The sequence below is a fragment of the Scyliorhinus torazame genome, chromosome 27 (assembly GCF_047496885.1).
Source record: "Scyliorhinus torazame isolate Kashiwa2021f chromosome 27, sScyTor2.1, whole genome shotgun sequence".
NCBI classification, from domain to species: domain Eukaryota; kingdom Metazoa; phylum Chordata; class Chondrichthyes; order Carcharhiniformes; family Scyliorhinidae; genus Scyliorhinus; species Scyliorhinus torazame.
In genome coordinates, this window is record NC_092733.1 from 181,184 (window position 1) to 194,043 (window position 12,860).

The window sequence follows — 12,860 nt, forward strand, 5'->3', positions numbered from 1 at the left end:
CATGCGCGGGAGCGTCAGCGGCCGCTGTCAGTTTCCCGGCGCAATGCGCGGGAGCGTCAGCTATCGCTGTCAGTTTCCCGGCGCATGCGCGGGAGCGTCAGCTATCGCTGTCAGTTTCCCGTGCATGCGCAGTGGGGAGAGTCTCTTCCGCCTCCGCCATGGTGGAGGCCGTGGCGGAGGCGGAAGGGAAAGAGTGCCCCCACGGCACAGGCCCGCCCGCGGATCGGTGGGCCCCGATCGCGGGCCAGGCCACCGTGGGGGCACCCCCCGGGGTCAGATCGCCCCGCGCCCCCCCCCAGGACCCCGGAGCCCGCCCACGCCGCCTGGTCCCGCCGGTAAATACCAGGTTTGATTTACGTCGGCGGGACAGGCAATTCCTGGGCGGGACTTCGGCCCATCCGGGCCGGAGAATCCAGCGGGGGGTCCCGCCAACCGGCGCGGCCCGATTCCCGCCCCCGCCCAATCTCCGGGAGCGGAGACTTCGGCGGGGGCGGGGGCGGGATTCACGGCGGCCTACGGCCATTCTCCGACCCGGCGGGGGGTCGGAGAATGACGCCCAAAGAGACCTTGGTGTGTTTGTAAATAGATTTCTGAAGACAAAGGGCAGGTTAATAGGGTGGTGAAAAAGCAGTTGGGACACTTGCCTTTATCAATCGAGGCATAGATTACAGAAGCAGGAAGGTCATGTTGGAGTTGTATAGAACTTTGGTGAGGTCACAGCTGGAGCACTGTGTGCAATTCTGGTCACCACATTATAGGAAGGATGTGATTGTACTGGAGGGGGGGCAGAGGGGATTCACCAGGATGTTGCCTGGAATTTGCAGTGGGGGTTCGGGGGTGATTTGCAGTGGGGAGGGGGGGGTTGGGTGATTTGCAGTGGGGGGGGAGGTTGGGATGATTTGCAGTGGGGGGGGGTAGGGGTGATTTGAAGTGGGGGGGGGACGAGGGTGATTTGCAGGGGGGGGGGTCGGGGGTGATTTGCAGTGGGGGGGAACGAGGGTGATTTGCAGTGGGGGGGGGTCGGGTTGATTTGCAGTGGGGGGGGTTCAGGGTGATTTGCAGTGGGGGGGTCGGGGGTGATTTGCAGTGGGGGTGGGTCGGGGGTGATTTGCAGTGGGGGGGGTCGGGATGATTTGCAGTGGGGGGGGGTCGGGGTATTTTGCAGTGGGGGGGTCGGGTTGATTTGCAGTGGGGGGGTCGGGGATGATTTGCAGTGGAGGGGGAGGTCGGGGGTGATTTGCAGTGGGGGGGGTCGGGGGGTGATTTGCAGTGGGGGGGGTCGGGGGTGATTTGCAGTGGGGGGGGTCGGGGGTGATTTGCAGTGGGGGGGTCGGGGGGTGATTTGCAGTGGGGGGGGTCGGGGGTGATTTGCAGTGGAGGGGGAGGTCGGGGGTGATTTGCAGTGGGGGGTCGGGGGTGATTTGCAGTGGGGGGGTCGGGGGTGATTTGCAGTGGGGGGGGGTCGGGGTGATTTGCAGTGGGGGGGGTCGGGGGTGATTTGCAGTGGGGGAGGTCGGGGGTGATTGCAGTGGGGGGTCGGGGGTGATTTGCAGTGGGGGGGGTCGGGGGTGATTTGCAGTGGAGGGGGGAGGTCGGGGGTGATTTGCAGTGGGGGGGGTCGGGGGTGATTTGCAGTGGGGGGGGTCGGGGGTGATTTGCAGTGGGGGGGTCGGGGGTGATTTGCAGTGGGGGGGGTCGGGGTGATTTGCAGTGGGGGGGGTTGGGGGTGATTTGCAGTGGGGAGGGTCGGGGGTGATTTGCAGTGGGGGGGGTCGGGGTGATTTGCAGTGGGGGGGGTTGGGGGTGATTTGCAGTGGGGGGGGGTCGGGGGGTGATTTGCAGTGGGGGGGGTCAGGGTGATTTGCAGTGGGGGGGTCGGGGGTGATTTGCAGTGGGGAGGGTCGGGGGTGATTTGCAGTGGGGGGGTCGGGGTGATTTGCAGTGGGGGGGTCGGGGTGATTTGCAGTGGGGGGGATCGAGTTGATTTGCAGTGGGGGGGGTCGGGGGTGATTTGCAGTGGGGGGGTCGGGGGTGATTTGCAGTGGGGGGGGTCGGGGGTGATTTGCAGTGGGGGGGGTCGGGGTGATTTGCAGTGGGGGGGGGTCGGGGGTGATTTGCAGTGGGGGGGGTCGGGGTGATTTGCAGTGGGGGGGGTCATGGGTGATTTGCAGTGGTGAGGGTCGGGGGTGATTTGCAGTGGGGGGGGTCGGGGTGATTTGCAGTGGGGGGGGGGTCGGGTGATTTGCAGTGGGGGGGTCTCTCAATCTCTTATCTACCTCAAGTATTACTAAATGAATACTTTGCATCAGTGTTCACCAAAGAGAAGCAATTGGTGGATGTTGAACGGGATTCTCTGATCCTGAGGCTAAGTGTTGACGCCGTCGGAAACGGCGTCACGTTTCCCGGCGGTGTCAACGTGGCCTCCGGATCAGCAATTCTGGCCCCTACAGGGGGCCAGCACAGCACTGGAGCGACACACGCCGTTCCAGCTGCTGATCCCGGTGTCAACTGGGTGCCGCGGGATCCACACATGCTCAGTGGCACCGGCGCCAACGCCCGCATTCGCAGTGGCTCCCTTCAACGCGCCGGCCCTGACTACAAGGCTACCGGCGCAAGGCTCCAGGGGCCGGCGCGGAAGAAAGGAGGCTCCCAGCCAGAGAGGCCAGCCCGCCGATCAGTGGGCCCCGATCGCGGGCCAGGCCACATCGGAGGCCCCCCCGGGGTCGGACAACCCCCCCCCCCTCCTCCCCCCCCCACCACCCCCCCCCCCCCCCACAGGCCACCCCCCTGACCCTTCCGCGCCAAGTTCTCGCCGGTGCAAGGTGTGGACAGCGCTAGCAGGACTCGTTTTTTTTAATGATGGCCGCTCGGCCCATCCCGCGCCAACCACGCCGGTGCCAATGGCGCCGATTCTCCACTCTGCGGAGAATCACGTGCCAGCGTCGGGGCAGCGTGTGGCAATTCGCGCCGGTCGCGGGGATTCTCCAGCACTGCCCCGGGCTCAGAGAATCCCGCCCGTTGAGTCTGGAGAAGGGGGTGTAGATAGCCTGGGTCACATTGAGATCCAAAAAGACGAGGTGTTGGGCGTCTTGAAAAATATTAAGGTAGATAAGTCCCCAGGGCCTGATGGGATCTACCCCAGAATACTGAAGGAGGCTGGAGAGGAAATTGTTGAGGCCTTGACAGAAATGAGTTCTCCCCAGTGAGCCAGAGAAGACACAGCCAGAGTGAGACAGAACCAAGAGTGAGTTTGGGAATTTGAATCTAGGTGGGAATTCAAAGCTTGGGGGGGGGGGGAGGAGGTGCTTTTTATCCTTGGTAAGTGACTGGTAAGTAGTGTTTCTGTTTTCTTTTTTTTTTCATTGGTATATTTATTTATTTTTTTCTTCGTTGTTTATTTATTTATTTATTTTTTGGGAAATTGTAATTGTTGAAGAATCTTTGGATCCTCACTGTCTTCAGTTGATGTCCCGGAGGACTGGAGAATAGTCAATGTTGTTCCTCTGTTTAAGAAGGGGTAGCAAGGATAATCCCGAGAACTACAGGCCGGTGAGCCTTACGTCAGTGATAGGCAAATTACTGGAGAGAATTCTTCGAGGACAGGATCTACTTGGAACAAGTAGACGTATTAGTGAGAGGAAGCCTGGTTTGTGAAGGGGAGGTCGTGTCTCACTAACTTGATAGATTTTTTCGAGGAGGCCACAAAGATGATTGATGCAGGTAGGGCAGTGGATGTTGTCTATATGGACTTCAGTAAAGCCTTTGACAAGGTCCTTCATGGCAGACTGGTACAAAAGGTGAAATCAACACGGGATCAGGGGTGAGCTGGCAAGGTGGATACAGAACTGGCTAGGTCATAGAAGGCAGAGAGTAGCAATGGAAGGGTGCTTTTCTGATTGGAGGGCTGTGACCTGTGATATTCCACAGGGATCAGTGCTGTTCATAGTATATATAAATGATTTGGAGGAAAATGTAACTGGTCTGATTAGTACGTGGACGATACAAAGGTTGGTGGAATTGCGGATAGCGATGAGGACTGTCAGAGGATACAGCAGGATTTAGATCGTTTGGAGACTTGGGCGGAGAGATGGCAGATGGAGTTTAATCCGGACAAATGTGAGGAATGCATTTTGGAAGGTCTAATACAGGTAGGGAATATACAGTGAATGGTAGAACCCTCAAGAGTATTGACAGTCAGAGAGATCGAGATGTGCAGGTCCACAGGTCACTGAAAGGGGCAACACAGGTGGAGAAGGTAGTCAAGAAGGCATACGGCATGCTTGCCTTCATTGGCCGGGGCATTGAGTATATGAATTGGTAAGTCATGTTGCAGCTGTATGGAACCTTAGTTAGGCCACACTTGGAGTGTAGTGTTCAATTCTGGTCGCCACACTACCAGAAGGATGTGGAGGCTTTAGAGAGGGTGCAGAAGATATTTACCAGAAAGTTGCCTGGTATGGAGGGCATTAGCTATGAGGAGCGGTTGAATAAACTCGGTTTGTTCTCACTGGAACGAAGGAGGTTGAGGGGAGACCTGATAGAGGTCTACAAAATTTGAGGGGCATAGACAGAGTGGATAGTCAGAGGCTTTCCCCCAGGGTAGAGGGGTCAATTACTAGGGGGCATAGGTTTAAGGTGAGAGGGGCAAGGTTTAGAGCAGATGTACGAGGCAAGTTTTTTACACAGAGGGTAGTGGGTGCCTGGAACTCGCTACCGGAGGAGATGGTGGAAGCAGGGACGATAGTGACATTGAAGGGGCATCTTGACAAATACATGAATAGGATGGGAATAGAGGGATACGGACCCAGGAAGTGTAGAAGATTGTAGTTTAGTCGGGCAGCATGGTCGGCGCAGGCTTGGAGGGCCGAAGGGCCTGTTCCTATGCTGTACATTTCTTTGTTCTGTCCCTCTGACATTCTCAAACTGTCTTGTATTTACAGCTGATGATTATGGTGGGAATGGTGCTGCTGGCATATTACTTTGAGTTCACGGACACCTTCACTGTGCACAAACAAGGCTTTTTCTGCTTCGACAGTGCTTATATGAAACCATACCCAGGGCAGAGGAGACCAGCATCTTACCCCCGGTCCTGCTACAGTCCTTGGCTTCTGGTGTTCCCATGACAACAGTAAGAATTACTTTGATCAGCATATTTGTTACACACAGATAATATTCAACTTTATTCAGGGATCTCTGCAGCAAAGAGGAAATTTCAACTCAAACTGAGTTTTATTTAACTGTCTTTTATTGGGAAATCATCTTCGATCCGTGGGTTAGTACAAAACGACACTCACTGTGTGTGTGTGTGTAACATGGTTACTGACTGTGTGTGTGTGTCTGTGCGTGTGTGTAACATGGTTACTGACTGTGTGGTGTAACATGGTTACTGACTGTGCGTGTGGGTCTGTGCGTGTGTGTAACATGGTTACTGACTGTGTGTGTGTAACATGGTTTACTGACTGTGTGTGTGTATAACATGGTTACTGACTGCGTGTTTGTGTGTGTGTAACATGGTTACTGACTGTGTGTGTATAACATGGTTACTGACTGCGTGTTTGTGTATGTGTAACATGGTTACTGACTGCGTGTTTGTGTGTGTGTCTGTGTAACATGGTTACTGACTGCGTGTGTTGTGTCTGTGTAACATGGTTACTGACTGGTGTGTGTGTAACATGGTTACTGACTGCGTGTTTGTGTGTGTGTGTCTGTGTAACATGGTTACTGACTGTGTGTGTGAGGAACATGGGGCGAAATTCTCCCCCAACGGCGCGATGTCCGCCGACTGGCGCCAAACAAGGCGCCAATCAGACGGGCATCGTGCCGGCCCAAAGGTGCAGAATGCTCCCAAACATTGAGGGGCTAGGCCGACGCCGGAGGGATTTCTGCCCCGCCAGCTGGCGGAAATGCGGCGCATGCGTGGGAGCGTCAGCGGCCGCTGTCAGTTTCCCGGCGCATGCGCAGTGGGGAGAGTCTCTTCCGCCTCCGCCATGGTGGAGGCCGTGGCGGAGGCAGAAGGGAAAGAGTGCCCCCACGGCACAGGCCCGCCCGCGGATCGGTGGGCCCCGATCACGGGCCAGGCCACCGTGGGGGCACCCCCCGGGGTCAGATCGCCCGCGCGCCCCCCCCAGGACCCCGGAGCCTGCCCGCGCCGCCTGGTCCCGCCAGTAAATACCAGCTTTGATTTACGCCGGCGGGACAGGCAATCTCTGGGCGGGACTTCAGCCCATCCGGGCCGGAGAATCCAGCGGGGTGGGTCCCGCCAACCGGCGCGGCCCGATTCCCGCCCCCGCCCAATCTCCGGTACCGGAGACTTCGGCGGGGGCGGGATTCACGGCGGACAAACGGCCATTCTCCGACCCGGCGGGGGGTCGGAGAATGACGCCCATGGTTACTGACACTGACTGTGTGTGTAACATGGTTACTGACTGTGTGTTTGTGTGTGTGTGCTTGAGCGCACACGTGTGTGTGTGTGTGTGTAACATGGGCCAGGATTCTATGTTTCCCTACGTCGATATTGAGATTGGCGATCGGGCAGCCAATCCCTGTTTACAACCGAATTGGGGCGGTGCCTGTTGTTGGATGCTCCGCCCCCTCCAAAACGATATCACCGAGGAGTACACCGCAAGGCATTGGGACGGCCTCAGGACGTTACGTGAAGGCCCTACCCTGATGCTGCACCCCCAATGGACCACGTTCCCAGTGGTGTGGGACACGTGTGCTCCATGAACCCGGCGTGGTGGCTGCGGACTGTGTCCAGCAGGGAGCCGTGCCGCTGGCCAGGAGAGCTTCCCGCGAGGGCTGGGGGCAGGTGGCGAAGAGATGCCCAGGGGGGCACTATCTGGCAGGTCAGGTCCGTGCGTAGCCGGCGCCATGTTGCACAACGTGAGCCCCACAGGTCGTCGCCATGCGCATGCACAGCCACGGACCCGGCAATTTTCCGGCGGTTTTCGTGGAGGCCGGGTGTTTACGTGGAGCGGCTGCTCGCCCCTCACCTGTCGGAGGATCGGTGCTGGGGCTTCACCGGTTTCATCATCGTAAAACTAGACAATTCCTCTGGACATAGCCTCAAGATCAGAGAATCCAGGGTTACGGACACGAGGCGGGATTCTCTGGTCATCGACGATGAAATCACATTCGCCGATCGGCCAGAGATCACCCGATTCCGACTAAGTCGAGGCGGCGCCGCTTTCGCGATGCTCCACCCCCTCCAAAGCCACGTATCGACAGCCTCAGCACATTGCCTGAGCCCTGCCCCCGACCGGCCGGGTTACCGATGGCGTTAGTCACAATGAACAAAGAACAAAGAAATGTACAGCACAGGAACAGGCCCTTCGGCCCTCCAAGCCCGTGCCGACCATACTGCCCGACTAAACTACAATCTTCTACACTTCCTGGGTCCGTATCCCTCTATTCCCATCCTATTCATGTATTTGTCAAGATGCCCCTTAAATGTCACTATCGTCCCTGCTTCCACACCTCCTCCGGTAGTGAGTTCCAGGGCACCCACTACCCTCTGCGTAAAAAACTTGCCTCGTACATCTACTCTAAACCTTGCCCCTCTCACCTTAAACTTATGCCCCCTAGTAATTGACCCCTCTACCCTGGGGAAAAGCCTCTGACTATCCACTCTGTCTATGCCCCTCATAATTTTGTAGACCTCTATCAGGTCTCCCCTCAACCTCCGTCGTTCCAGTGAGAACAAACCAAGTTTCTTCAACCGCTCCTCATAGCTAATGCCCTCCATACCAGGCAACATTCTGGTAAATCTCATCTGCACCCTCTCTAAAGCCTCCACGTCCTTCTGGTTGTGTGGCGACCAGAATTGAACACTATACTCCAAGTGTGGCCTAACTAAGGTTCTATACAGCTGCAACATGACTTGCCACTTTTTATACTCAATGCCCCGGCCAATGAAGGCAAGCATGCCGTATGCCTTCTTGACTACCTTCTCCACCTGTGTTGCCCCTTTCAGTGACCTGTGGACCCTGTACACCTAGATCTCTCTGACTGTCAATACTCTTGAGGGCTCTACCATTCACTGTATATTCCCTACCTACATTAGACCTTCCAAAATGCATTACCTCACATTTGTCCGGATTAAACTCCATCTGCCATCTCTCCACCCAAGTCTCCAAACGATCTAAATCCTGCTGCATCCTCCAATAGTCCTCATCGCTATCCGCAATTCCACCAAGCTTTGTGTCATCCGCAAACTTACTAATCAGACCAGTTACATTTCCCTCCAAATCATTTATATATACTATGAACAGCAAAGGTCCCAGCATTGATCCCTGCGGAACACCACTAGTCACAGCCTTCCAATTAGAAAAGCATCCTTCCATTGCTACTCTCTGCCTTCTATGACCGAGCCAGTTCTGTATCCATCTTGCCAGCTCACCTCTGATCCCATGTGACTTCACCTTTTGTACCAGTCTGCCATGAGGGACCTTATCAAAGGCCTTAGTGAAGTCCATATAGACAACATCCACCTGCCCTACCTGCATCAAACATCTTTGTGACCTCCTCGAAAAATTCTATGAAGTTAGTGAGACACAACCTCCCCTTCACAAAACTGTGCTGCCTCTCTCTAATACGTCCATTTGCTTCCAAAGAATTCTCTCCAATAACTTCCCTACCACTGACGTAACACTCAGCGGCCTACAGTACCCTGGATTATCCTTGCTACCCTTCTTAAACAAAGGAACAACACTGGCTATTCTCCAGTCCTCCGGGACATCACCTGAAGACAGTGAGGATCCAAAGATTTACATAAGAACTAGGAGCAGGAGTCGGCCATCTGGCCCCTCGAGCCTGCTCCGCCATTCAATGAGATCATGGCTGATCTTTTGTGGACTCGGCTCCACTTTCCGGCCCGAACATCATAACCCTTAATCCCTTTATTCTTCAAAAAACTATCTTTATCTTAAAAACATTTAATGAAGGAGCCTCTACTGCTTCACTGGGCAAGGAATTCCATAGATTCACAACCCTTTGGGTGAAGAAGTTCCTCCTAAACTCAGTCCCAAATCTACTTCCCCTTATTTTGAGGCTATGCCCCCTAGTTCTGCTTTCACCCGCCAGTGGGAAACAACCTGCCCGCATCTATCCTATCTATTCCCTTCATAATTTTATATGTTTCTATAAGATCCCCCCTCATCCTTCTAAATTCCAACGAGTACAGTCCCAGTCTACTCTACCTCTCCTATTAATCCAACCCCTTCAGCTCTGGGATTAACCTAGTGAATCTCCTCTGCACACCCTCCAGTGCCAGTACGTCCTTTCTCAAGTAAGGAGACCAAAACTGAACACAATACTCTAGGTGTGGCCTCACTAACACCTTATACAATTGCAGCATAACCTCCCTAGTCTTAAACTCCATCCCTCTAGCAATGAAGGACAAAATTCCATTTGCCTTCTTAATCACCTGTTGCACCTGTAAACCAACTTTTTGCGACTCATGCACTAGCACACCCAGGTCTCTCTGCACAGCAGCATGTTTTAATATTTTATCATTTAAATAATAATCCCTTTTGCTGTTATTCCTACCAAAATGGATAACCTCACATTTGTCAACATTGTATTCCATCTGCCAGACCCTAGCCCATTCACTTAGCCTATCCAAATCCCTCTGCAGACTTCCAGTATCCTCTGCACTTTTTGCTTTACCACTTATCTTAGTGTCGTCTGCAAACTTGGACACAATGCCCTTGGTCCCCAACTCCAAATCATCAATGTAAATTGTGAACAGTTGTGGGCCCAACACTGATCCCTGAGGGACACCACTAGCTACTGATTGCCAACCAGAGAAACACCCATTAATCCCCACTCTTTGCTTTCTATTAATTAAACAATCCTCTATCCATGCTACTACTTTCCCCTTAATGCCATGCATCTTTATCTTATGCAACAACTTTTTGTGTGGCACCTTGTCAAAGGCTTTCTGGAAGTCCAGATATACCACATCCATTGGCTCCCCGTTATCTACCGCACTGGTAATGGCCTCAAAAAATTCCACTAAATTAGTTAGGCACGACCTGCCCTTTATGAACCCATGCTGCGTCTGCCCAATGGGACAATTTCCATCCAGATGCCTCGCTATTTCTTCCTTGATGATAGATTCCAGCATCTTCCCTACCACCGAAGTTAAGCTCACTGGTCTATAATTACCCACTTTCTGCCTACCTCTTTTTTTAAACAGTGGTGTCACGTTTGCTAATTTCCAATCCGCCGGGACCACCCCAGAGTTGAGTGAATTTTGGTAAATTATCATGAGTGCATTTGCAATTTCCCTAGCCATCTCTTTTAGCACTCTGGGATGCATTCCATCAGGGCCAGGAGACTTGTCTACCTTTAGCCCCATTAGCTTGCCCATCACTACCTCCTTGGTGATAAAAATCCTCTCGAGGTCCTCACCTGTTATAGTTTCATTTCAGTCACTGGCATGTTATTTGTGTCTTCCACTGTGAAGACCGACCCAAAAAACCTGTTCAGTTCCTCAGCCATTTCCTCATCTCCCATTATTAAATCTCCCTTCTCATCCTCTAAAGGACCAATATTTACCGTAGCCACTCTTTTTGTTTTATGTATTTGTAGAAACTTTTACTATCTGTTTTTATATTCTGAGCAAGTTTACTCTCATAACCTATCTTGCTCTTCTTTATAGCTTTTTTAGTAGCTTTCTGTTGCCCCCTAAAGATTTCCCAGTCCTCTAGTCTCCCACTAAACTTTGCTACTTTGTATGCTTTTTCCTTCAATTTGATACTCTCCCTTATTTCCTTAGATATCCACGGTCGATTTTCCCTCTTTTTACCGCCCTTCCTTTTTGTTGGTATAAACCTTTGCTGAGCACTGTGAAAAATCACTTGGAAGGTTCTCCACTGTTCCTCAACTGTTTCACCAAAAAGTCTTTGCTCCCAGTCTACCTTAGCTAGTTCTTCTCTCATCCCATTGTAATCTCCTTTGTTAAGCACAAAACACTAGTGCTTGATTTTACCTTCTCACCCTCCATCTGTATTTTAAATTCCACCATATTGTGATCGCTCCTTCCGAGAGGATCCCTAACTATGAGATCCTGAATCAATCCTGTCTCATTACACAGGACCAGATCTAGGACCGCTTGTTCCCTCGTAGGTTCCATTACATACTGTTCTAGGAAACAATCACGGATACATTCTATAAACTCCTCCTCAAGGCTGCCCATGATCCCCCATAATAACTGCTGTACCATTTCTACATGCATCAGTTATTTCTTTGTTTATTGCCTGCCCCACCATAATGTTACTTTTTGGTGGCCTGTAGACTACTCCTATCAGTGACAATTTCCCAAAAATAAATAAATAAATAAACAACGAAGAAAAAAATAAATAAATATACCAATGAAAAAGAAAAGAAAACAGAAACACTACTTACCAGTCACTTACCAAGGATAAAAAGCACCTCCTCCCCCCCCCCCCCCCGCAAGCTTTGAATTCCCACCTAGATTCAAATTCCCAAACTCACTCTTGGTTCTGTCTCACTCTGGCTGTGTCTTCTCTGGCTCACTGGGAGAACTCATTTCTGTCAAGGCCTCAGCAATTTCCTCTCCAGCCTCCTTCAGTGTTCTGGGGTCGATCCCATCAGGTCCTGGGGACTTGTCGACCTTAATATTTTTCAAGACACCCCAACATTTCGGCCGGGGATTCTCCCCTACCCGGCGGGGCAGGGGGTCCCGGCGGGAAGGGGAGTGGCGGAACCACTCCGGCGTCGGGCCACCCCAAAGGTGCGGATTTCTCCGCACCTTTAGGAGTCAAGCCCTCACCTTGAGGGGCTAGGCCCGCACCGGAAGTGGTTGGCGCGCACTGGCCAGCGGGAAAGGCTTTTGGCGCCACGCATGTGCGGGGGGGGGGGGTCACTTCCGCATCGGCCATCGCGGAGGCTATGGCCCCCACGACACAGGCCCGCCCGTGGATCGCTGGGCCCTGATCGGGCCAGGCCACCATGGGGGCACCCCCCCGGGGCTAGATCGCCCCGTACCCCCCCCAAGACCCCGGAGCCCGCCCGCGCCGCAGTCCCGCCAGTAAAGTAGTTTGATTCACGCCGGTGGGACTGGTATGACAGCAGCTGGACTTCGGCCCATTCCCGGCTGGAGAATCGGCGGGCGGGGCGCGATTTCCGCCACCACCGAATTTTCGGTGCCGGAGAATTCGGCAGCCGGCGGGGGCGGGATTCACGCCCCCCCCCCCCCCCCCCGCCCCCCCCCCCCCCCCCCCCCCCCCCACCCCCCCCCCCCGCCGATTCTACGACCCGGCTGGGGGGGGCGGAGAATCCTGTCCCTCGTCTTTTTGGATCACAATGTGACCCAGGCTATCTACACCCCCTTCTCCAGACTCAACATCTACCAATTCCTTCTGTTTGGTGAATACTGATGCAAAGTATTCATTTAGTACCTCGCCCATTTCCTCTGGCTCCACACATAGATTCCCTTGCCTATCCTTCAGTGGGCCAACCTTTCCCTGGCTACCCTCTTGCTTTTTATGTACGTGTAAAAAGCCTTGGGATTTTCCTATAACCCTATTTGCCAATGACTTTTCGTGACCCCTTCTAGCCCTCCTGACTCCTTGCTTAAGTTCCTTCCTACTTTCCTTATATGCCACGCAGGCTTCGTCTGTTCCCAGCCTTTTAGCCCTGACAAATGCTTCCTTTTTCTTTTGGACGAGGCCTACAATATCCCTCGTTATCCAAGGTTCCCGAAATTTGCCGTATTTATCTTTCTTCCTCACAGGAACATGCCGGTCCTGAATTCCTTTCAACTGACATTTGAAAGCCTCCCACATGTCAGATGTTGATTTGCCCTCAAACATCCGCCCCCAATCTATGTTCTT

General features: G+C 53.4%; 1 protein-coding gene across 1 annotated transcript in view; it reads left to right on the top strand.

The window, feature by feature from the left end:
• The window catches only part of LOC140403109 (phospholipid phosphatase-related protein type 5-like), a 103,101-nt gene that overhangs the window by 43,669 nt on the left and 46,572 nt on the right, over positions 1–12,860 (top strand). The window contains 2 exon segments of the mRNA XM_072490734.1: positions 4,941–5,058; positions 5,061–5,128. Coding sequence (XP_072346835.1) covers positions 4,941–5,058; positions 5,061–5,128 — 186 coding nt within the window.